The sequence below is a fragment of the Aotus nancymaae genome, unplaced genomic scaffold, assembly GCF_030222135.1.
Source record: "Aotus nancymaae isolate 86718 unplaced genomic scaffold, 86718_ANA_hifiasm-v0.15.2.pri h1tg000043l, whole genome shotgun sequence".
Lineage (NCBI taxonomy): Eukaryota > Metazoa > Chordata > Mammalia > Primates > Aotidae > Aotus > Aotus nancymaae.
This window is the reverse complement of record NW_026988457.1, coordinates 13,445,125-13,471,675: the sequence shown is the minus strand read 5'-3', so window position 1 is coordinate 13,471,675 and position 26,551 is coordinate 13,445,125. Positions and strand designations below refer to the sequence as shown.

At 39.1% G+C, this 26,551-nt stretch overlaps 1 protein-coding gene across 3 annotated transcripts in view; it reads left to right on the top strand.

The window, feature by feature from the left end:
- Window positions 1–25,195, top strand: part of MTRF1 (mitochondrial translation release factor 1) — a 34,247-nt gene extending 9,052 nt beyond the window's left edge. For all 3 annotated transcript variants that reach the window (XM_064361774.1, XM_064361773.1, XM_064361775.1), the window contains 8 exons: window positions 961–1,052; window positions 2,560–2,641; window positions 2,840–2,947; window positions 5,285–5,457; window positions 11,818–11,935; window positions 17,917–18,053; window positions 22,155–22,253; window positions 24,822–25,195. In XM_064361774.1, coding sequence (XP_064217844.1) covers window positions 961–1,052; window positions 2,560–2,641; window positions 2,840–2,947; window positions 5,285–5,457; window positions 11,818–11,935; window positions 17,917–18,053; window positions 22,155–22,253; window positions 24,822–24,935 — 923 coding nt within the window. In that variant the 3' untranslated portion in view covers window positions 24,936–25,195. The remainder of the gene's footprint in view (window positions 1–960; window positions 1,053–2,559; window positions 2,642–2,839; window positions 2,948–5,284; window positions 5,458–11,817; window positions 11,936–17,916; window positions 18,054–22,154; window positions 22,254–24,821) is intronic.
- The last annotated feature ends 1,356 nt before the right edge of the window (window positions 25,196–26,551 follow it).

Below are 26,551 nucleotides of genomic sequence, written 5' to 3'. Positions count from 1 at the left end.
CAAGAGATCGAGACCATCCTGGTCAACATGGTGAAACCCCGTCTCTACTAATACAAAAAATTAGCTGGGCACGGTGGCGCATGCCTGTAATCCCAGCTACTCAGGAGGCTGAGGCAGGAGAATTGCCTGAACCCAGGAGGAGGAGGTTGTGGTGAGCCGAGATCGCGCCATTGCACTCCAGCCTGGGTAACAAGAGCGAAACTCCGTCTCAAAAAAAAAAAAAAAAAAAAAAGTGAACTGAGTATGTACAAGAGATTTTCAGAATTCTTATTTCTGACTTCTCTTGGATAATATGGAAGTTCTAGCTGTGCTGGACCATGTCACAGTGTGCTGAGTTACAGCTGCCACCTTTAGACAAGAAGTGCTTACTCCAGTTTGCTCCAAAACTTACTTACCTTATTTGGGTGTATATTTAATTAGCTATCCCTTTTTATACCTGTTTGATTAATCACCAATTTACATAATTATAGACATTCAAATAACGAGCTTTGTAAATATGGGTTTCTATATTAAGCATATATTTGTCACTACTATTAATAGATTTGGGTTTATATTTAATTAGCTAGTCCTTTTTTAAACCTATTTGATTAGTCACTGGTTTATATAGCCATTCAAATAATGAGCTTTGTAAATGTGGATTTCTATATTAAGCATATTTTTGTCACTACTCTTAATAGATTGATTTGTTTAGATATTAAATCCTTCAAGCTATTTTACCTTTTAAATAAACACAAGCTTTTGGAGGGCATGATTATACTGCTTTTCACATTGAGTTTTTTGGAAATGCTTAGCAAATAGTTGTTAATTGACATTCTCCAGCTATTCTAAATGTTCCTTTGTATATAATCCCTTGCCTTTAAAACTGAAATAAAACTTAGTAGCCAAAGAGGAACATGCTACCTAGGAGTTTCTCTGTAAGGATTTAAAAACGTTAACATTATTTCTGTTGCTGGCTTTTAGGCCTAAATAAACAAGATGAAAAGCAGTTACAAGAACTTGCACTGGAAGAAAGGCAAACCATTGATCAAAAAATCAACATGTTGTACAGTGAGGTAGGTTTTCAGAGGTAGACTAATTTCAGTACTGTTATATAAAGGAATACTGTTTCTGTTAGACTCTGCTTTGGTGCTCAAGGTGCTTTCCAAACACTTTCAAGTGTTCTCTTATGATACATGATCAAACTGGTCTTCTATAATTTACTGCAGAATTAGAATGAAGAAATTATGATATCAAATTAAAAAACATAGAGACTCCCAGGGTAAAAAAAAAAAAAAAAATTCAGAGTTGAGTCTATTAACTTGTTAAGCAAGAGAATACATGCTGGTAAAGAAATTTAGTTCTCCACAGGGAAGAGTCAGAGGGTTTCAAGTGTGAGAAGAGGGGGAGTTCATGGTGACTGTTAATTAAGGATTGGAAATTTGCACTCTGGATAGAATGGAATGAATCCAAAGGTGTAGAGATAGTTGGTTAACACACATCTTTAGTTAGGTCTAGTAGGAGTGTGACATACTGGAGCCTCTCAGGGTTCATGATACTGTATCTGCATCGGCTGATATCTCCTAGGCATGGAAATGGAAGATTTCCCTTCAATAGTGGTCTGTTTTCCTTCTTGCTCAATGGATGGTTTGTCTACAAAGACAGTGAAGAACACACTGCTGTATACTGTGTCTCTCTCTGTCATATTTGCCATCCTCCTACCTTCAGCCTGTCTTGCTCTGGGACTCCAAGAGAGGGACTTTTTGAAAAGTTGAGGGGGAGGTTAAGTGGGATATCAGTTATTTTTATTACGAATTGAACCAGTTAATCAAGGGCAGAAGGTGTTTGACTGTTAGTCTGATATTATCTCCCACAGACTATGTAATTTCTAGCAGAGATGGAGTATTTCAGAAATTGGCAGTAGGGAGACTCATGACACATAGGTACTTTTAGTTTGATTTGAAAAACATTTTAGTAATAATGAAATTACTTCCCTTTTCTTCCTAAGAGGAAAGTTATTGACTTTCTTTATTAGGAAGTCCCTTTTTTTTCTGGTCACAGCTGAGAAACTCAGTTTGAGCCTTATCTTGGGAGTCTTCAACATAGTCTTTTAATTAGAGCGACTCTGCTGAGAAGGCACAGCATGGCATGGTGTCTGCTGTCAGTTACAGCAGGGGATAATATGAAATCATTTCTCAAAGTGAAGACTTTCAAAGCCTTGCTTCATTCATTAGATGAAAGAAGCTACTGTTCAGAACTAATTATAAGAGCCAAAATCTGAAGAAAATTGAATGGAACACCCTGGACTTTGATCTGAACTTCTGCAATCTAGAAAATTAAGATAATCTGATAACAGTGCAGAAAATAGACTGACAAGTAACTCCATTGTTAACATGAATTGATCACCTATTTTAGGCCTAATTAGTTCTACTTATTGTAACATTTTTGGAATACCCACATTGGGATACTATATGATTTTGCCAATTACTGATTTTTTTCAATGTTTTGGGGGCCTTTATTTAAATTCAAGTAATAATAGTATACCGGGGAAAATATACACACAAATGCTGATTTTTATTCCAGCTTTTCCAGAGCCTTGTGCCAAAGGAGAAATACGACAAAAATGATGTTATTTTAGAGGTGACATCTGGAAGAACTACTGGAGGTCAGTAAACTTATTTTATTATTTAAATGATCTAAAAAGTCCTTGAATTTTATATTTATTTGATAATACTGACTTTAAAAGTCCATTAAATGTATTTAAATTTGGAAATAGTGATTCTTCGTTTCCTAAAGGACTTAGTCTTAAGGATAGGTTTCAGAAATTTGTTCTGACTAAATATTTTTTTGTATTTTCTTTTAGGTGACATCTGCCAACAATTTACCCGAGAAATATTTGACATGTACCAGAATTATTCTTGCTATAAACACTGGCAATTTGAACTTCTGAATTATACACCAGCAGATTATGGTAGGCATATTGAGGATTTTGTCCATAGGAAATACTAAAAATTATTTTACCTCTGATCTTGATTAGAACCATATTGTGTCATTTTTTGAAACTTTTGGTGTGTATCTGCTAAACACTGTGGCATAGGCTTATGAGTCACAGTAGCTTACTATTATAGTAGAGTTGTTAGCTGAAAGAAGAGAGTGGGAAGGAAGGAAGCATTTGCCTAGGAAGAAGTATGTGAATTAGAGAAAATTCCGCTGAGGAATTTAGATACCTGTCTTGCCTCAAAATCAATTTTCTCTGTTATTGAATGCAAAGGTATATTAAGGTTTTTACTTTAAATAACTATACTATTTATAAAATAAATATAATAAGAAAGTATTACTAATTAGACTAAGTGGCTAATGTATTTGATTTTTATGAGAATGCAGAAAAAGTTAATCATTTGTCTTTATTTTCAAAAAACTTCTATTTGGGCTGATAAAAATTTATACAATGGCTGGGCACGGTTGCTCATGCCTGTAATCCTAGCACGTTGGGAGGCTGAGGTGGGTGGATCACCTGAGGTCAGGAGTTCAAGACCAGCCTGGCCAACATGGCGAAACCCTGTCTCTACTAAAAATGTAAAAATTAACTAGGCATGGTGGCACATACCTGTAGTCCCAGCTACTTAGGAGGCTGAGGCAGGAAACTCACTTGAACTCGGGAGGCAAAGGTTGTAGTGTGCCAAGATCACGCCCCTGCACTCCAGCCTGGGCAGCAGTTTGACACTGTCTCAAAAAAAAAAATGTATACAACATAGACAAACAGTGCAAGTTCTGTACCTTTAAATACTCAAGCATGTTGATTCAAAACATGTGATAATAATTCTTTCATTTTTCCCTTTCTTTTAATCCACCTGAAAGTTTTCCTCTGCTTGGTTACACAGTGATACATCATAGTAGACAAGAGGAGTCATCAGTAGTAAACCACAAACTATCAAAGTGGGGAGAGAGGAATAATGTAAGTTAAGCAGTACAGGGAAATGAGAGCCAGCATACCGCATAAGGAAGTTGTACTTGGTACAGATTTCAGATACAACCCATGATCAGGAAAGGGGATTATCAGTGAGAGCAGAGGGAAGGAACAACCTGAGCAGCAGCATGGTGGTGGGAGAGGTCTTGGTGTGTGGGTAAGGCAGTCGGGAGGCCAGTTTACCCATAGCTTGTGAGGGAAGTAATCTCTGAAGTAGGTTTGAATGGGTAGATTTTGAAAAGCTTTGATTGATGGGCAATAGGAAGCTGTTGAAAATTGTATTGATAAGAATATGATTTAATAAAATATATATTTTAAGGAGATTATTTTGACAACAGTGTGATGGATGGAAAAAGCTAGATTTAGTGCAGACTGCAAAGAGGTTATTAGATTAATTCAGATATGACTAAGAGTTAGAATTCAGAGGAGGATTATATGTCAGAGACCTTCACAGGATGAATAGGCATAATTTACTAAGTAAGTAGATGTGAGGGAGCTGTTGCTTATCCAGTATGTCTTGTGTGCACAACTTCATACCCTTGTGAGATAGGTATTACTAATCTCATTTTACAGATGAGGATCTAGGCTCAGAGAGTAAGTAACTAATCCAAGACCACACAATAAGTAATGGCAATCATAGGATTAAATTTTAGTCTGTCTGATCCAGAGCTGCACTACATCCCATTAGTCTATTCTGACACAAAGGAGATGAGCCACAGGGATGCTAATCTTTCTAGCTGAGAAGACTGTGATACTCATTCATGCCATTAAATGGAATTGAAGTTGGAAGGCAGAAGCCATTTGGGAAGAATAATGAGGAATGGTTTTTGAATTATTAAGTTTGAGGTTATAGTGAGCATCCACTTAGAAATATTCAGTAAATAAGCCAGGCGCAATGGCTCATGCCTGTAATCCCAGCACTTTGGAAAGCCAAGGCAGATGGATCACCTGAGGTCAGGAGTTTGTGACCAGCCTGGCCAACATGGTGAAACCCTGTCTCTACTAAAAATACAAAAATTATCTGGGCGTGGGGGCGCACATCTGTAATCCCAGCCAAATAATATTTTGGTATGTTTCCTATTGTTGCATCACTAGCTCCTATAATTAATTAATTAAATGTTAATAAGTTTCCTTTTATATTTTAATACATTTACATTGGGAAACTGTAGTTTTGTGCATACTTCATGTTTTCTTTTCTTCTTCTTCAGAGGTCCTTGGTCTCCCATGCTTAATGTTCTCCAGGCTCTGTGCTCATATTCAGGCCATAGATTAAGGTCATTTGGGATCCTGATCTGTTTCAAAGGAGAATTCGTTAATATTTCTGGATTGTTGTCCCCCTAGGTGGACTACATCATGCAGCTGCCCGAATTTCTGGTGACAGTGTCTATAAGCATTTGAAGTATGAGGGTGGGATTCACCGAGTTCAGCGCATCCCCGAAGTGGGCCTGTCCTCAAGGATGCAGCGCATTCACACAGGAACAATGTCGGTTATTATCCTTCCTCAACCAGATGAGGTAACCTCAGCAGGAGGCATGGGAAACTCACTCTGCATCAATGGGTATTGTGCTGGGAAGCCTCAGCTTCCAGGAAAATCTGTGTTTTTTGTTTGTTTGTTTGAGATGGAGTCTCGCTCGGTTGCCCAGGCTGGAGTATAGTGGCAAGATCTCGGCTAACTGCAACCTCTACCTCCCTGGTTCAAGCAATTCTCCTGCCTCAGCCTCCTGAGTAGCTGGGATTATAGGCGCACACCATAACGCCCGGCTAATTTTTTGTATTTTTAGTAGAGACAGTATCACCATGTTGGCCAGACTGGTCTGGAACTCCTGACCTCAGGCAATCTGCCCACCTAAGCCAAAGTGCTGAGATTACAGGTGTGAGCCACCACACTCGGCCGAAAATCTGTTCTTTTCATGGCTAGATTGGACTTTATAGTCTCTAATGGGAAATCTTTAACTCTCCCCCAGACAAAGTTGCCCCTCTTATCCTGACCAAGCTGTTTTGTTTGCTTTTAAATAGAAGTCACTTCTTTTCAAAAAATGCTCATTTAATGTTGTTGCCTATGTTTTATCTTAAGAAAAAAAATGAATTCCACAGATAATATTTCAAGGTCGATGGTATAATATCAGTATGGGGACCATATATCTTTTTAGTTGAATACAGCCATCTGCTCTATATTTTTTTTTCCCTTTTTTTTAAACATACAGAAAATTGAAAGGATATCACAATGAAAATTTTATAAGCTTCACCTGAGGTTGGTTGTTTACATTTTCTTACATTTGCTTGATTCCTACATATATATGTGTATACATTTCTTTAAATGAACTATAAAGGATACAGCAGACACCGTGAGACTTTACCTTCTAAATCTTTCACATACATCTCCTAGGGCACTCTCCTATATAAGCACATTGCCATTACCTATGAAAACTAACCATAATTGTGTAATATTATCTAATCTCTAGTACATTTAACAGTTTCCCTAATCAGCTCAAAAGTATTTTTATAGCTATTTATTTATCTATTTTTGGAGGCAGGGTCTTCCTATGTTATTCAGGCTGAACTTAAACTCCTGGGCTCAAGGTGATCCTCCTGCCTTAACCTCCTGAGTAGCTAGGACTACAGGCATATCACTGTACTTGGGTATTGTGATTTTTTTTTTAACCAGGATCCTGTCAAGTTTCACACATTGCAATCAGTTGCTATATTTCTTTAAGTTTGGAACAGTCTCCTAACTTTTTTTTTTTTTAATGACATTGACTTTTTGAAAAGTCTAGACCATTGGTCTTGAAGAATGTCCCACATTTTGGATTCCTCTAATTGCTCTTCATGGTACTCTTTAACTTGTTCCTTTATCCTCTGTATGTTGAAAGTTATATCTACATGTTCCATTCCATGCAGGTTACACATTTTGAGTGAGAATACTTTATAGGTGCAGTTAGAGTCATGTTGCATCTTATCGGGAGGCATATAATGCTAGATCGTCCCACTTTTAGTGTGCCTTAGTTTTAGTAGTTACTGAAGATGGTGACCACAGAAGTATTTCCATTGTAAAAGTATTTTTCTCCCTTTGCAATTACTAAGTAATTTCTAGGGTACATGTATCCTGTTCCCAATTACCTTTCATCCATGGTTTTAACATCCATTGGTGATCCTTGCCTGAATCAGTTCTTTACTTTGGGGTTGCAAGATGGTGATTTTCTAATTCTGTCATTCCTTCCACATTTACAAACTGGCATTCTTCTGTGAAGAACTTTCCTCCCTACTACCTTCTCACCTCCTAGCCCACACTTTCTTGCATTCTTTCTCTAGTATATGATTTCATTATACTTATATCAAGTTTCACCTATTAACTTTATTATAGACTCATGGATTCATGTTTTAATTCACTTACTTATAGTTCCTGGTCTTCTTTATGTTCAAATAGTCCCAGATTCGGTCTATAGTAGCCGTTTTAGGGCACCTCTTTTGTCCTTTTGAAATGATACCATCATTCTTTGAGTACATCTATGCTTTCTGATATAGTTAGATTCCAAGGCCCATTTTGTACTATCCTGCCTCAGACTTAGAATCAGCCTGTTTCATTTTAGAGGGGAGTGTATCCAGAAATCAAGATCTAGATAGCAGGTATGTTTATTATTGTTAGTGTCATTACTTCTAGACTCTTTGAGTGGATATAGCCAGGAAATACATGTTTTGAAATCATAGCTTCATATTGTTACTACCAATTCAAATTTAACATTTCAGAATTTTTTTTCACCTCTCAACTTACTGCATTTTATATTTACATCTCTCCAATATAAAAAATCTTTTTTAATCACTTTAATATGTTTACTTGGTTTATTATATACTATATATAAAATAGTTCCAAAATTATAGTATCAACATTACTAATAGTAAACTACTGAGTAATGTTTATGGTTTTTGTCTTTAGAATATATTCTACCAAGAATGCATAGTCAGGCTGGGTGCAGTAGCTCATGTCTATAATCCTAGCATTGGATGCCGAGGCAGACAGGATCATTTGTCAGGAGTTCGAGACCAGCCTGGCCAACACAGTGAAACCCTGTCTCTACTAAAAATACAAAAAATTAGCCAAGGGTGGTGCTGCATGCCTGTAGTACCCCCTACTCGGGAGGCTGAGGCAGGAGAATTGCTTGAGCCTGGGAGGCAGAGGTTGCAGTGAGCCAAGATCACACCATTGCGCTCCAACCCGGGTGACAGTAGATTCTGTTTCAAAAAAAAGAATGCATAGTCAGAGCACTACGCTCAAAGACCATCTGAAATAATCTTTTTCTGTGTAGTTATGTTATCATTATGATAACTATTTTGGTTCATTTATTTCTGTTTTTATCTCATTTTAGGATTTGATTTTTCTTTTCTCTCTCTCTTTCTTTTTTTTTTTTTTTTTGAGATGGAGTCGTGCTCTGTTGCCCAGGCTGGAGTGCAATGGTGCAATCTCAGCTCACTGCAGCCTCCACCTCCCAGGTTCAAGTGATTCTCCTGCCTCAGCCTCCTGAGTGGTTGGGATTGCAGGTGTGTGCCACCATGCCCAGCTTATTTTTGAATTTTTAGTAGAGATGGGGTTTCACCATGTTTCACCATGTCACTGGCCCACGCCTGTAATCCCAGCACTTTGGGAGGCTGAAGCAGGCAGATCACTTGAGCTCAGGAGTTCAAGACTGGCCTAAGCAACATGGCAAAACCTCCTCTCTACAAAAAATACTAAAATTAGCTGGGCATTGTGGCACACAGCTATAGTCTCAGCTACTCGAAAGGCTGAGGTGGGAAAACTGCTTGAGCCTAGGAGGGAGAGATTTCAGTGAGCCCAGATCAGGCCACTGTACTCTAGCCTGGGTGACAGAGTAAGACTCCATCTCAAAAACAAGGAAACAAAAACAGGGTAAGTGGGAGGAATAGGGTAGAAGAAATAAGGATGGAAGCAAGATAACCCTATGGTTTTGACTTTTGAGCCATGTGAATGTTTACATATGAAAATAAAATTAAGTAAAAGAGAAAAGAAAGGCTGAGCGCGATGGCTCACGCCCATAATCCCAGCAATTTGGTAGGCTAGGTGGGTGGATCATGAGGTCAGGAGTTCAAGACCAGCCTGACCAACATGGTGAAACCCTGTCTCTACTAAAGTTACAAAAAATTATCTGGGCATGGTGGCAGATGCCTGTAATCCCAGCTACTCAGGAGGCTGAGGCAAGAGAATCACTTGAACCCAGGAGGTAGAAGTTGTAGTGAGCCGACATCGCATCATTGCACTCCAGCCTGGGCGACAGGGTGAGACTCCATCTCAAAAAACAAAACAAAATAAAATTCATCTGCCCTAAGTCACATCTGTACCCAGAGTTCCCCAAAAGTCATTAGATCATTTCTGTAACATTTGGGAGAATATCATGTATGTATCCACACATTTTCTATGTAACTACTTAATATACTGTAGCTACATAAAATGGTAAGTTACTCTTATCTCTTCAGTATTTATTTAAGTCTTAAGGTAGCCGACTCTCACATATTTTAACAAAAGCCATAGCATCTTTTCCTTCACTATGTAGCAGTCATTTGAGAGGAAACATACAAAAAAACAGTCAGCTAAACAGTATGTTTGATTCCAACCTTGACACTGTTACTACTTTTCAAAGAGAAAAGTCACACTTGCTTTCTGTCATTCATACTAATAAATGATGAATGTGGAATAAAATGTTAGCTCTCCCCTTAAAAATAGCATATTTATTGTAGGCTGGGCACAGGGGCCCATGCCTGTAATCCCAGTACTTTGGGAGGCCGAGGTGGGCAGATCACTTGAGGTCAGGAGTTCCAGACCAGCCTGGCTAACAAAGTGAAACCCCATCTTTACTAAAAATACAAAAATTAGCTGGGCGTGATGGCGTAGGCCTGTAATCCAAGCTACTTGGGAGGCTGAGGCAGGAGAATTGCTTGAACATGGGAGGCAGAGGTTACAGTGAATTCTGAGATCATGCCACTGCATTCCAGCCTGGGCAACAAAGCAAGACTCTGTCTCAAAAAAAAAAAAAAAGCGTATTTGTTAACTATTTGTGTGTGTGTGTGTGTAATATATGTAAGTTTCCACAGGCTGCTGTAACAAATTACCACAAACTTAGTGGCTTTATATAGCAGTAACTTATTCTTTCACTGTTCTAGCAGCCAGAAGTCTAAAATCAAGGTGTCAGCAGGGTTGTGCCTCTCTGAAGGCTGTGGGGAGAATCCTCCCTTGCATCTTCCAGCTTCTGGTTGCTCCAGGTATTGCTAGGTTTGAAACTATACCACTCTCCAAATTCACAATATCTTCTTTACTGTCTGCTCTAGTTAGTGTCTTATAAGAACACTTGTCATTGGATTTAGGGCCTATTCTGATAATCCAGGACAATCCCATCTTAATTACATCTGCAAAGACCCTTTTTCCTAATAAGGTTCCATGAGTTAGAATGTGAATGTATCTTTTTGGGAGCCACCTTTCAATCCACTAATAAACATACACATACATGAATAAAGTTGATTTTCATTATTCCTAATAGTTATGTTCTGTAAAGTTACAGCAAACACTGATTTATAGATAGTGAACCCCTTGGGAGTGATGGTTCAGTATTTGCTAAATCAGTGTTAGGAACAGCTGGGTGTGGTGGCACATGCCTGTTGTCCCAGCTACTCAGGAGGTTGAGGCAGGAAAACTGCTTAAGCCCAGGAGTTCAAGGTGGCAGTGAGCTATGATTGTACCATTGCACTCCAGCTTGGGCAACAGAGTGAGACCCTGTCTCAAAAAAAAAAAAATTAGCTAAGTCCATACACACATGCACACACACAAACACATACTGAGCTCATTATTATAATCTTAAATTCTAAAAATAACCCATCCTGGTAGATTCTCTCTACTTTACAAAAGAGAAAACAAGGCTCATGAGTGTCAAGTGACTTGCCTGATGCAGCTCCACTAACAGGTGCTAGAGTTCAGATTCAAACCCAGTCCAGCTGGCCCCAGAGTCAGAGCACTGCTCTGCTCTGCCCCTACACCTCCGTTCTCTGGTCATCTCTAGGAGAGCTGCAATAAGAAGGCAGAGTGTTACCTTGTCCTACTTCAGCTGGTAGTAGGCAAGTGTGAAGCAGTTCATATTTTTCACTGCCCTATGCATGTCTGCAAATGACTGTGGATGTGCCTCGGGTATTGATTTGAGAATACAAACAAATTTTAGTGAGTAGGCAAATTTGCAAATAGACATTCTGACAATAGTGAGAATCAATATATAGTATATATGTGTATATTTTATATATTTTTGTTTTTTTTTAACATTTACTTTGGGATGATGAATGATGAAACTTTTGAAAGATTGCAAACTCAGTGATCTCATAACATCCTAAATCAGTGCTTAAAACTGGCATCCCAGGGCCAGGCGGGGTGGCTCCTATCTGTAATCTCAGCATTCAGGAAGTCCAAGGTGGGAGGATCACTTGAGGCCAGGAGTTCGGGACCAGCCTGGGAATCATAGCAAGACCCCATCAGTACAAGAAATTTTTTTAATTAACCTGGCATGGTGGTGTGCACCTGTAGTCCGGCTACTCAGGAGACTGAGGCAGGAGGATCACTTGAGCCCAGGAGTTTGAGGTTACGGGGAGCTATGATTTTGCTACTACACTCCAGCCTAGGCAACAGAGGGAGACCCTGTCTCAAACAAACAAAATAGCATCCTATTGGAATGGGGAGTTCATTGCCCTTTATTTGGTATAAGTTGCTTCTCTTAGTCTAATAGCTATGACTTATCTTAAAACAGTACAGTTTATTCAAAAAATCTCAGAATCAATTTTGTATTAAGGAATTCCTGGAGTGTAGAATTATGCCATGCCTTCTGTTCTAGGTAGATGTGAAATTGGACCCCAAGGATTTGCGAATAGATACATTTCGAGCCAGAGGAGCAGGAGGGCAGCATGTTAATACAACTGATAGTGCCGTCAGACTTGTCCATATCCCTACAGGTGAGCAAGTCCCTTGGCTTTGTACTTTTAACCATTTTTCCCATCTTACTCAGCATTTGGAAGGAAATCGTCCTATGTGAGTATCTGGTTCCCTGCACAGCTCTTTAAAAATGTCACTGTGGTTGTGGATCAGGATGTCTATTGTGTTCATATTCCCCTTCTGTTTGGAAAGATTTCCTTTCTGAAAAGATGCAGACAGTGAGCAGACCTATTCAGGGAAGCTCCCAGGTATGCTGGACAAGAGTGAGCAACCAGAGGTGCCTCTGCCTAAATACAAATGAAACACAGAAGTAGCCTTGGATGGGCCACTGCCGTGGATCTTCTGTCACCTGTAGCTTGATGGCTAACTCCATTAGGCTTTGCTGCACTAATGCTTTTATTTTGAATATTGGTAATTCTGGCATACTCAGGTAGTTTTGTGGTTTGTAATGTGATTTTAAATATTCCTACCGTTTTTCAGATTAAAAACTTTTTTAACTTTTTAATTTTTCTTTTTAAAATTAATTTTTACATTTCATGTATATTATTTTAAAAGTCTAATGGCAAAATCCAATAACAAAAAAACTAGCAGCCCTCTGGACTTGTTCCCACCTTCTTCCTACTTCCTCTACCCTCAATTCCCATTTCCTAGAGATAACCACTTTAAATTCCTATAGCTCACTTCTCTAGCTACAAAAAACAAACAAACCTCTTTTAGTTATTTCTTCTGGTAATTACCTCAGTATTTCTAAATAATAGGCAAATAGTGCTCTTCTGACCAACTATAAAGATTACATATTTACGTCCTAATGTGGTAGATGAGAATTTTACCCCTCTTATATCCCCTTTCCTCTTCCAAATATTTATCTTTTGGCAAAATTAATCTTCACTGTTTTCATATAATGAACAGATAGTGTTTGATGCTGAGCCCATTAGTATACAGTCCTGTGATTTCATTTCCTAGAGTTAATAATTACCTCATTGATTTTCCATTTGCTTACTTTTCTTTGACTCTGAGTCTGCCTACATCTTCCAAAAGCTGTGTAAAATGAAGTCACTCCAGTGCTTTCTGGAGACTCCCTGACAGAGCACTCTATCATCTTGCTGCAGTGTAGACCAGCTGCTCCCGTGGGCACTGCACAGGGGTTGTCCTGGTCACCAGCAGTTGGGAAGTTCCCTTCATCTCTGTTCTGTGTTGGATCCTCCCATTTCTTGGGTTCCATATCATCTTTTCTCTTTGTTACTCTGTCATTTTAACAAAGCTCATCTTTAAGTGGCTTCCTGAGAAAAGATTTATGACGTGTAAATATTACAAGGCTTTGTAGATCTGAAAATAGCTTTTTCCCCCCCAGCAACTACTTCGAGGAAAAAAATAGCTTTACTGTAACTTCACACTTCATTGATCATTTGTTGGAAATCATTTCCCCTTAGAATAGTGAACATCTTTTTCATTCCTTATGTTTGTTGCTTTCAGTTTAGAGACTCATGCCTTTCAGCTGTGAAATACTTTCTTAATAATTTCTTACATAATATTTTCTTTATTCTTCCTCGGATTTCTATTAGTTAGATGTTAGACCTCTTGAATTTATCATTTTTTTCTCATATTGTCTGTCACTTTGTTTTTAGTTCTTTTTCCTACCCTTTTTCTGATTTAAAAAAAGTTATTTTTTTTTAACTTTTGAGTGCTCTTTCTTGTTCTCAAAATTTTTTTCGTAGCATTTTTTCTTTTTTTTGATACTGATTTCTCTTTTTTATTGCTCAAGGATATTAATTTTCATTTCCCTGAAGTGCTATTCTGCTTTCTGCAGTGTCTTTGTTTCCTCTGAGCTTATTTTTGTTTCATTCTTACTTTTCTTTTTTTTTCTTTTTCAGACAAGATCTCAGTCTGTTGCCCAGGCTGGAGTACAGTGGTGTGATTACAGCTCACTGCAGCTGTGACTTTCCCAGGCTCAGGTGATCCTCCTACCTCAGCCCCACTTCCCGCCCCACTTCCTGGTAGCTGGAACTATAGGCGCTTGCCACTGCGCCCAGCTAATTTTTGGATTTTTTTTCTCGGTAGACACCAAGTTTCTCCACATTGCCCAAATTGGTCTCCAGTATCTGCCTGCCTCAGCATCTCAAAAGTTGGGATTACAGACATGAGCCACTGCACTCAGCCCATTCTTACATTCATGCTAGAAATGTCTAGGAATTTTTGGCTGTCTATACATATTTAAGAGTCAGGTTCTAAAAGCTTGAAGTGCACTTATCCACATACCCACTAGTGAATTCCACTGTAGGGTAGTTAGAGGATTAATCAGCTTTTTATTAGGATCCCCCAGATATCTATGTCTGTAGATCTTTTCTCTTGTGAGTTTGTTTTCTCCTGAGAAGGAGCTTCCAGGATACAGCTGAGAGTAAGGTCAAGATCTCACCATTCAGTAGTAGCCTTTTACTTAATCCTCTTGTCTTCAGGCCCATGCTCCACACTTGCCCTCCCTTGTACCTAGTCCCAAGTCTAGAACTTTCCTGATTTAATTATCCAGAAATATACTTCCTGCCTTCTGCAGATTGAGGGAGGAGACTTAAGGATCTATTTGTTATTACAGACTTTCTGTATTTAGCCCCAGCTTCTCAAGCCTGACTTCTGAAATACCTGGTGTCTCTATTTCTGAGCTTTTGTGGCACTTAGCAGGGCAAATTGGTCAGTTTCTGGTCAGCATCTCCCTCTACAGGGAATTAAGTCTCATCTTCCTTCCATCTGCTAAATCATTTACCATTCTTCCATCTAATTTCTGTCTTTATAGATCATGTTTGGGCATATATACATGACCTAGTTTTATTTCAGATGGAGTTTCTGTTTCTGTTCCTTGTTCTTGTTGTAGTATGATTTTGAAAAGGTGGGGGCAGGGACAGTGGCTCACACCTGTAATCCTAGCACTTTGGGAGGTGAAGGCAGGCAGATCCCCTGAGGTTAGGACTTTGAGATTAGCCTGGCCAAAATGGTGAAACCCACCTCTACTAAAAATACAAAAAAATTAGCCAGGTGTTGTGGTGCATGCCTGTAGTCCCAGCTACTCAGGAGGCTGAGGCAGGAGCATCACTTGAACTCAGGAGGCGGAGGTTGCAATGAGCTGAGACTGTGCCATTGCACTCCAGCCTGGGCAAAAAGAGTGAAACTCCTTCTCAAAAAAAAAAAAAAAAAGGAAACTATCTTAAAGTCAGACATCATTTTTAAATTTTAAATTCATTTTCAGCTTATTATGATTGCTTGTGTTGTGTGTTACGTGAAAAGCTAAAACAACCTAAATATCCAACAAGAAGATAATTTCATATTTTCTCTTAAGTTTTCTTTATTGATTTTTATTCCATAGGAAACTGTAAAAAAAAAAAAAAAGAATATATGCATGAGCAAAACAAAATAAAACATCCATAATAATAACCCAGAACCATTGTTGGCATGTATCTTTGGTATACATCCTTTCAAATTCTTTTCTATACATATAAAAATATGCCATTTTTCCCCCAAAATTAGGTTTTGCTTTTTTTTTCTTAGATGGAGTCTAGCTCTGTCACCCAGGCTGGCGTGCAGTGGTGCAACCTTGGTTCACTGCAACCTCTGCCTTCCTTGTTCCAGCGATTCTGCATCAGCCTCACAAGTAGCTGGAACTACAGGCATGCACCACCACACCCAGCTAATTTTTGTCTTTTTAGTGGAGACTGGGTTTTACCGTGTTGGCCAGGCTGGTCTCAAACTTCAGACGTTAAGTGATACACCCACCTCAGCCTCCCAAAGTGCTGGGATTATAGGCATGAGCCACCGTGCCCAACCTGAGGTTATGCTTTTTGTAACTTGCCATAATTTACTTCAATAATCCATAAATTGTTGGATACTTAATGTGTTTCACCTAAACCATGTACTGTTGGATATCATTCTATATTATACACAGTCCAGACCATTAATACTTAGCTTAAGATGAATTAAAAATTAAAATGAGTAAAAAATAGGGTAAAAGGTAATCAAAATTCTGACAAAATAAACCAGAATACTTTAAAACATATTAAAGGGTTGTAAAACCACCCTGTGTGGCCATAAATTGCTGACTTTACAAAAAGTGACTTACAGAGAGTAGAACTATGGTTATTAGAGGCTAGGAAGGGCAAGGGGGAGGGGAGGATAGAGATAGGTTGGGTAAAGGATACAGAATTACAGCCAGATAGGAAGAATTCGTTCCGGTGTTCTGCAGCACTCTAGCACCAATTAATTATAGGGAGTCCGTGAGCCCCACATATTGGGTGCCAGAACATAGGGATCCATGAACCCCATGTTGGGCACCAGAATGTAGGGAGCCAGCCCTACATCACCCATGGGTACCCCGAGTTCGGTGGCAATAAAGGAATGAGAAAAAGACAGATTAAGAGAGGCAGTGGGACCAGGGGGCCATCACTTATTACTGGAGGCAGTGAAGGCCCTGAGCTCTGATCATCCATGCTATTTACTGATTACTGACAACAGGTCAGCTGACAAGAAGAGGAATGTGGAGGAAAGGTCATGAAAGCCCAGCCATCTTAAAATGGAAATGTTCATATTCTTTTGGGTAGTACAAAAAGGATACGAGATTCAAGGAAACTCCAGACAAATACCTGGAAGATGGGGGCCAGTCAGTGCCCCCAGCCCAGCCAGATGGCTGCAATAAAGCAGTCAAGAAGTGAGTTTAAACTAGTAGAGGTGAAACCTCAGTGCCCTACGAAAAGTATTAGCAGGTAGAGACTGTAGCTTATTTAGACAGGGAGACAACATAGTTCAGAGAATAGAATGTTATAGAAATTCTTTAAATCTCCAGCAAAATATTTACCACTGTATTGGTGCAGATTGGCTATAGTAATGGGGCTTTTGGTTTTTAGTTTTTGTGATGTAGAAAGAAAATCCCTTTCTCTAATTTATTGAGGAGCGGGATTAGACACGGACCTTCTGAGTGACAGTTGCAAAGTTAAGAACAACAACACAGCCTCAAGAAGTGATCAATTTAGAGCTGGATTTGGACCAGGAACTGGACTACACAGTGGGCCAAACCCATCCAAATGCAGAAGCTGGCCAGCCAAATCTTGTGTGTGGTTAGATGTATTGATTAGCTGGACCCCTGCTTACTCAGACTATGCAGAACAACTTAGAAATTTAGAACTCAGGCCAGGCGCGGTGGCTAACGCCTGTAATCCCAGCACTTTGGGAGGCTGAGGCAGGTGGATCATGAGGTCAAGAGATCGAGACCATCCTGGTCAACATGGTGAAACACTGTCTCTACTAAAAATACAAAAAATTAGCTGGGCATGGTGGCACATGCCTGTAATCCCAGCTACTCAGGAGGCTGAGGTAGGAGAATTGCCTGAACCCAGGAGGCGGAGATTGCGGTGAGCCGAGATCGTGCCATTGCACTCCAGCCTGGGTAACAAGAGCAAAACTCCGTCTCCAAAAAAAAAAAAAAGAAAGAAAGAAATTTAGAACTCAGACAACTCAGAAACATTCCCTGTAAACTCTTCTTTTTAAAAGCTCTGAGTAGCATCCTTCCATTGGCTTCTTTCTATAAAGGTATTTTTAAAACCGCAGCTCTGTGTATATTTGTGATTGAAAGGGGAAAAGGCAAGTTCTTCTTGAATTGGACAGAGAATGGAGCAGTGCAGCATAGGGAGTAGCAGTAATTTGCTGTTTGTTGAGCTGCAGAAATGCCAGGATGAGCTAGGAGGAAGAGGCCAGGCTCGGGGACTGAAAGATAGGTAACCATCTGCAGATGCTGCTGCTTTCTGGGTGCTCATACGGAGCATCTCATTTACACATCAGAATCCAAAGAGCCAACTACAGCTATAATCATAACCGAGCTAGTTTCTGAAGTGTGCTAAACCTAAAATGTTTTTATCTTTTGTAATCTTTTCCTGATTAACCTGTTACATTTAAACTGTTCCTTAGTTCTATCTTAATTTGGTCTGTGGAACCTACAGTTTACCTTCTGATCCCTGTTATTTTTCAGGACTAGTAGTAGAATGCCAACAAGAAAGATCACAGATAAGAAATAAAGAAATAGCTTTGAGTGTGCTGAGAGCTAGACTCTACCAGCAGATCATCGAGAAAAACAAGTGTCAGCAACACAGCACTAGAAAACTGCAGGTAAGATGTACTTGGTGTAATAATTTAATGACTATTTTTTCAAGAAGTCATCATTTTCTTTAGAGAATGGAGTATTTGTTCTAGCTTAAATGGGAACGTTTTGGAGCATAGAGAAATGTGCTCCTTCTTGAATAAGCAGTAACTCATTGCAAATGGACTGATGGATTATGACTAAACCTGGGCATACCAGTTTGCAAATTAGTAAATGTAAGATGTTGAAAAATTATTTCCTAGTTGTTTCCCTCTTAATGTTTGTATCATTACTGTCTTAAGAGGAAAATGGTTTAAAAGACAAAATAATTATTTGAGAGTTAAGAACATTTTAAATTTTTAAAAATTAAAACCCATGCTTGTATTATAACTATGTGAGATCAAATACAAATGACACTGCAAAAAACTGGGAACAGTGATTGCTACTGAAGGAGATTAAGGACAAGGGGTAGAAAGGACATTTATGTTTCTTTATATAACATTTGGTACTTTTTGAATTTTATACAATATACATGGTATAGTGTTACTTATTCAAATAGATAAATAGATGAATTCTAAGCAAAATGAATAAATGTCATTATTTTAAGTAAACGAAATATATAATTTACTTTTTTTTTTTTTTGAAACAGAGTCTCACTCTGTCACCAGGCTGGAGTGCAGTGGCACTTTCCCTGCTCACTGCAACCTCCGCCTCCCGAGTTCAAGGGATTCTTCTGCCTCAGCCTCCCGAGTAGCTGGGACTACAGACATGACCCACCATGCCCAGCTAATTTTTGTATTTTCAGTAGAGACAAGGTTTCACCATGTTGGCCAGGATGGTCTCGATCTCTTGACCTCGTGATCTGCCCACCTCTGCCTCCCAAAGTGCTGGGATTACAGGCGTGAGCCACCGCTCCTGGCCAAATTCTTTTTTTTTTTTTTAAAGATGGAGTCTCATTCGGTCACTCAGGCTATAGTGCAGTGGCATGATCTTGGCTCACTGCAGCCTCTGCCTCCCAGGTTCAAGCAATTCTTGTGCCTCAGCCTCACAAGCAGCTGGGACTACAGGCACTTACCACCACACCAGGCTAATTTTTTGTATTTTTGGTAGAGACAAGGTTTTACCATGTTGCCCAGACTGGTGTCAAACTCCTGAGCTCAAGCCATCTGCCCACCTCAGGCTGGGATTGCAGGCATGAGCCACTGCACCCAGCCTATAATTTAAATTTTAAAAGAAGTAAAGTTTGTCACTGAGAGAGATTGGAAAAAAAAAAGTAGAACACAGAAATAACTGATTTTTTGTTATTTGCCCATAGTTCTGCTACAGTAATTTTTTTTTTTTTTTTGAGACGAAGTCTCACTTTGTCACCCAGGCTGGAGTGCAGTGGCACAATCTCAGCTCACTGCAACCTCTGCCTCCTGGGTTCCAGTGATTCTCGTGCCTCAGCCTCCCGAGTAGCTGGGATTACAGGTGTGTGCCACCACACCTGGCTATGATACAGTAATTTAAATTTGGAAGATTTTGTGGCCTTTTAGGATAATGAATTGTCTAAACCTAAGCATTACTTATACTTTTCATCTAGATGTGTCCTAGCTTTTTCACACTTTTGTGTTTCTAGCTTTCTTTACCTACATGCTAACTTGCAGGTAGTAAAAGTGACAGGATAAATAATGTTAACACTATTAGTGGTAATCCCAGATTATAGAGCATCATCAGTGTATTCACTTGCAGATAGGAATGCTCATTTACAAACCATAACTTATTTTTGTTTTTAACAAGCAAACAATATACCCTGAGTATACACCATTACTTCATGGCAAATAAGTGATGACATAGATACTATGAACTCTGCCACATTTGAATTTTAAAAAGACATTTGGATTTATTTGCTGTTTAACGTTTTGGCACCAGGGGTTCCACAAAGTAATAATTTTATTTTTATTTTTATTTCTTGAGACAGATTATCGCTCTGTCACCTAGGCTAGAGTAGGTTGACATGATCTTGGCTCACTGCAGTCTCTGCCACCCGGGTTCAAGTGATTCTTGTGCCTCAGCCTCCTGAGTGGCTGGGATTACAGACATGCACCCCCATGCCTGGCTCATTTTTGTATTTTTAGTAGAGATGGGATTTTGCCATGTTGGCCAGGCTGGTGTCGAATTCCTGGCCTCATGTGATCTGCTTACCTCAAACACCTAAAGTGCTGGGATTTACAGGCATTAGCCACTGCACCCAGCCCACAAAGTAATTTTTAAAATAGGTATTCAGGATTGGCTTTATGCAAATTGCTCATGTGTATCTTCTTCGGTAGTCTGATTGACCAGTCAAAAAAGACATCACTGCCTGTTGAGTAACTTATCCACCTACCTGAAATTTTTTAATAGGGATTTCTAAGGCTTAGAAGTTTTTTCTTCAACCAATAGATACACTTGGCTTTTATACAGAAGGCATTATGCCAGATTCTCAACCCTGGCTCCACTGATCACCTAATGATTTATAGATGCCCAGGCCCCACCCCAGAAATTCTGATGTAACTGATCTGGAGTGAGGTCTTGGCCATTAATATGGTGGTTTGGGATAGTGGTTTCCAAGCCTGACAGATTGTTCAGAAGAGATGATCTGGGAATATTTTCAAAATATGTAATTCTAATCCATTATATCTGAGGTTGGGCTTAGGAATCCATAATTTTAAAAAATTCTTCTAGTGGTCAGGAGTTTAGTTTCATATCACTTGCCTTAGGGTTTAAGATGGTAAGTTATAGAAATGTCTTTTTTTTTTTTTTTTTTTTTTTTTTGAGATGGAGTCTTGCTCTCTCTCCCAGGCTGGAGTGCAGTGGCATGATCTCGGCTCACTGCAACCTCCACCTCCCAGGTTCAAGCAATTCTCCTGCCTCAGCCTCCCAAGTAGCTGGGACTACAGGTACATGCCACCACGCCTGGCTAATTTTTTGTATTTTTAGTAGAGATGGGGTTTCACTGTATTAGCCAGCATGGTCTCTATCTCCTGACCTCATGATCTGCACACCTCGGCCTCCCAAAGTGCTGGGATGATAGGCATGAGCAACCACGCCTGGCCAGAAATGTCTTCTTTTATTTTAATAAGTGAAAGCAATTGAGGCAGGGTGTTGGGTATATCAGGGGTTAGGGAGGTGGAGGAGATGAGCAGACTAAGAAGAATGCAAATAACTGTAGCATGATATAAACTGGTGTGTGCCATGAAGAAGATTCTAACTACAACGGGTTTCAGAGGAAGAAGAGAACATATTTCAATTGCTGGGGCCAGAAAGGCAGAGATGGTAGGAGAGTGTTAGGGAAGGGCATCCCTTGAGATGATGATTTATAGCAGAGATAACAGACACACACATGGTATAGTCTTATTAGTGGCATTATAGAGATTCACATAATTTTCAGAAATAACATTGGGAAGATTGGCCACGTTACCAAGTACCTTGAATGCTGAGTTGAGTTGTGTCTGCTCAGTAGACAAGAAAGAACCAAAGAAATTTATCAGAAAACCATACTGTAGGAAGACTAAGTAAGTAGGGCAACACAATGTGAGCAGAAAACTGGGAGATTAATCAGGAGGGTTTTGCAGAACTGTAGGTGAAAGTAATGAATCCATGAGTGATAGTAGAAATGGAAAGGGCAGGATATAATAAGAGACCCATGAAACCCATTGGAAATGGGCAGTTAGAGAATGGGATGAATTGAAGATGGTCTCTCCCCCTGTATGCATCTGTATCAAAGCCTGGCATGGTAAACTCAAACCCACAAAATGTTTGACAAATTGCAGAATGTCACAATTTTCTACTTGGATAAAAGGGAATACATAGTGCTGTCATTTGTGGAAACCAGGAGGAAGAACTTATTGGAGTGGAAAGATGATTAGTGTGATTTTAAATATTTGGAGTTTGAAATAGCGAAGAAACATTCCTTCCTATTCTGTAACTGAGCTCTACAAACCTGTAGTATTAAACATTAAGTTCTGCCCATTCTTGTTCTTTGCCATTTTGTATCTATGACTTTTAGAACATACCTAAATTGTTGAAATAGTCATTTACCAAGTGCTTTTTCCATTGTAATGAAGATATTTATAAAGGTAAAATGTAAATTGCTTTTTGTTATGGCACAGGTGGGAACAAGAGCCCAGTCAGAGCGAATTCGGACATATAATTTCACCCAGGATAGAGTCACTGACCACAGGATAGCATATGAAGTTCGTGATATTAAGGTAATATTTGTATACCTTTGATTTCAGAAGGAAATTAGTCAAATTCTAGAACCTATATGTAGATATTACCAAGTATATCTAAAATGTTACCAAGTAATTTAAATCATCAAGCCACCCTAAAATTTATAAACATTTTTATTAGTTTGCTGGTTAAAAAATTAATGATCTTTATGCCATTTTGAAACAATGATCTTTTCTAAATTCCAAATTCTTCATTATGCAATCACAATATATGAACATACATTCAGTCTGCATATATACATGTATATTGGTTTTCTATTGCCGGGTAACAAATTACCAGAAATATAGCAATTAAAGCAGTACCTATGATTAAAGTATTATCTTGGCTGGGTGCTGTGGCTCAAGCCTGAGGCGGGCAGATCACCTGAGGTCGGGAGTTCAAGACCAGCCTGACCAATGTGGAGAAACCCCATCTCTACTAAAAATACAAAATTAGCCAGGTGTGGTGGCACATGCCTGTAATCCCAGCTACTCGGGAGGCTGAGGCAGGAGAATCACTTGAACCCAGGAGGCAGAGGTTGTGGTGAGCCAAGTTCGAGCTATTGCACTCCAGCCTGGGCAAGAAGAGTGAAACTCCATCTCAAAAAAAAAAGTATTATAATTTCTGTAGGTCAGAAATGCAGGCACAACTGAGCTTAGTTATCTTCTCAGGATCTCACAAGGCTGAAATCAAGGCTTGGCCAGGCTGCATACTCTTCTGGAGTTTGGAGCCCTCTTCCAAGGTTATGTGGTTGCCAGCAGAATGCCATTGTTTTGGATTGTAGGACTGAAGCCCCATTCCTTTGCTGGCAGTCATCTAGAGGCTGCTTTTCAGCACCTAAATACTGCTGGAAGTTGCTTCCCAGTGGCTCCCTCCAGAGATTTTCTCCCACTTTGAATCTCTTCTTGCAGGAATGGCTTGGGCCTTTTTAAGGGCCCACCTGTTTAGGTCAAGCTCACATGGATAATGTTCGTTTTGATTAACTCAAAGTCAACTGCTTAGTCACCTAGACACTAGAATGATACTCCGTCATTTTCACAGCTTCTGTCTGCACTGAAAGGGAGTTATTCACGGTGTGTACACCAGGTGGCATCTTAGTATTCTCCCTACCACAATGTGTCTTCATTAGATTGAGGTGTTACAGTTAGGCTGTTGGAGAAAAGACTCTGTCAAGATTGTTCAAACATTAACCTACTAAATAGCATCTAGCAAAGACCACTGACATAAATATATTAATGATGAAGTGCAGAAAAATGTCTGTTTTGCTGCCTCTGAAGGAGGTGAACTGGTCCCATAAAGGACTATGTGGAAAAGGCAGCAGACAGAAAGCTTTGATCCTTTTCCTTGGTGCCATGTGATATTTAAGGCTTCTTTACTTGACCCTGTCCCATTCAGTACTCAAAATTAAAGTCCTGGTTTTACAAGGGAAATGCCTGTGTAGTTCATATGTTTGTAAATTTCTGTATGATTTTCATGCTGTTTTTAATTCTGTTCCTTTTACTACTATGGAATGTCTTCTTTCCTTCCAATAGACTAGTTAGTGATTATTAGAGCTTATCAGTGTTATTTACCTTATTACTTCTGAGTTTTGCATGCTAGTTTGGTTAGTCATTTGTTATTATTTAGGCCAAAGTCAGATATTTTATAACTACAGAAGCCAGTTAGTTACCTTGCCTTTTTTTCACAACCAAATACTATACTATGCACCTAAGGGCCCATCTGAAAGATATTACTGGTCACGAGAATGTGGCTGCCTCCCAGAAAATTGTCACCGCTACCAGAAAAACAACTGAAAGAACATGGTGTAATTAGAACAATATGGCCAAACATGTTTGGTTAATACTGTATGTTTCCTGAGGAAAGGGAACTTTGCAAATATTTTCCTCCTTTTTGACATGGCTACTATTTTCCTATACAAGATAGCCATATCCTGCTGAGGAGACAGCATACAGAATATTTACAACATAAAACATACAGAAATTATTGTCCTGGAATGGTCGGGGGAGGCTTCCTCTAAGCCACATCCAGAGGAGTTGGCAAAGAGCAGTATGCACATTAATGCACAAAATGCTTGTGGAACAAAATGCTAGAGGAATTGAGACCTGTCAGTCTTTTTCCTTTGGGAAATAACATAACGTGAGTGAAAAGGGTAGAATTTTCAGGACAAGAATTAAGCCATTTTTTAGGGTACAATTCAGCAACAAACCAGTTCTCCCAAAGATGGTTTGAGAGCCTAGAATGGTATTGTCATAAAAGCCAACCAATGGAATTTTAAAGAGAGGGAGGTGGTCAATTTCAAAAGTCCATTTAGATCTCTTCATTTTGTTGTCTCCAGAGTTGTTAGAAAAATCCAAATCTCAGAAGATTTATTTTAAAATAAAATGCTAACTTAATTCTTACTGCAGAGTGGGGATCTTCCCAAGTTAGCAATCATGTTCATTATATTGTAGAACACCAGTAATCCTTTATTGTTATTAAATAACAACTGCAAAGAAGTCAAATAAACATTAAAGTCTTTGCTTGTATTTCTAATCATCAGGTTTCATTATAGCTCTTTCTTTCACCAGGAATTTGTAAGTGGTGGGAAGGGCCTGGATCAGCTCATTCAGAGACTGCTTCAATCAGCAGATGAAGAAGCCATTGTTGAACTTTTGGATGAAAACCTTAAATCAGCAAAATAAATACTGACTTATTATTTATGATTATATAAATGAAATGGACCTATATCAAGAGACAGACTGAAGCATGGAAATCTTTATGAATATGTATAAATTACAGCTATAAGAATACATTACACATAAATATATATTTTTTTAATGAATCAAAGTCACATTTCCTGACCTAACGATTTATTTTAGGTTTCTTGTAAAGTACAATCCAACTCATCAAGTAGAAAACAAGCATGCATCATTGAAAAGAGAAATAAAGTATTGAGAATTGATTGTGCAGTTTAGGACAAGTCACTTGTTCTCGTTATATGCCTTTTTTCCCCATCTATCTATGAATTAATTTCAATGTATTTTTCAGCTGGGCATGGTGGTTCATGCCTGTAATCCCAGCACTTTGGGAGGCTGAGGCAGCGGATCATGAGGTCAGGAGTTTGAGACCAGCCTGGCCAACATGTTGAAACCTCATCTCTACTAAAAATACAAAAATTAGCTGGGCGTGGTGGCATACACTTATAATCCCAGCTACTCTGGAGGGTGAGGCAAGAGAATCACTTGAACCCAGGAGGCAGAGGTTGTGGTGAGCAGAGAACATGCCATTGCACTCCAGCCTGGCAACAGAGCAAGACTATGTCTCAAAAAAAAAATTATTTTTTATCTACTACTTCAGGAAAATATGGTAAAGTTTAGTGATATATGATTTATGCACTTACTTATAAACCCCTTATTTAAAGACAAAGTACTTTGGCCTACAGTGGTGGCTTATGCCTGTAATCCCAGTGCTTTGAAAGGCTAAAGGGGGATGATCTCTTAAGGCAAGAATTCAAGACCAGCCTGGGCAAAATAAACCCCATGTCTACAAAAAAAATTCAAAACATAAAGAAAAAACATAATACTGTTAATCATGTTAAAGTTAAGACTTAGACTGCAACTTTTAAATAAAATTTATGAAGAATATGAGTCACTCAATAACAATGAGCATCTAGGTAGAAACTGTAAAGCTCTTTGATTGCTATATGAATTTTATGCTGTACAAACAATATGCTGATATTTTAGATAGACTCTCTGCTTCACTTCTATTTTTTTTTCCTCCTGGCAAGTTGGAGTAAAAAAGTTATTGTTTGCTGGCTTAACTTAATAACCACTAACAGACATGGTGTAATATGAGTTATACACTGAGATCAGTTTTGTGCAGCATTATATAAAATCCAGACCTTACCTTAAAGAGCTTGCAGTTGACTGAATGATTTAAGAATGTAAATCACCCACTAATACAAAGTGGCATGATATATTTAGTAATTGTTCTGAAGAAATTGGAAGTTAAAAATGAGGAATGGCCAGGCGCAGTGACTCACACCTGTAATCCCAACACTTTGGGAGGCTGAGGCAGGCAGATCACCTGAGGTCAGGAGTTCAAGACCAGCCTGGTCAGCATGGTGAAACTCCGTCTCTATAAACATACAAAAATTAGCTGGGCATGGTGGCACGCGCCTGTAGTCCCAACTACTCAGGAGGCTGAGGCAGGAGAATCGCTTGAACTCAGGAGGTGGAGATTGCAGTGAGCTGAGATCATGCCATTGCATTCTAGCCTGGGTGACAGAGTGAGCCTCCATCTAAAAAAAAGAAAAAAA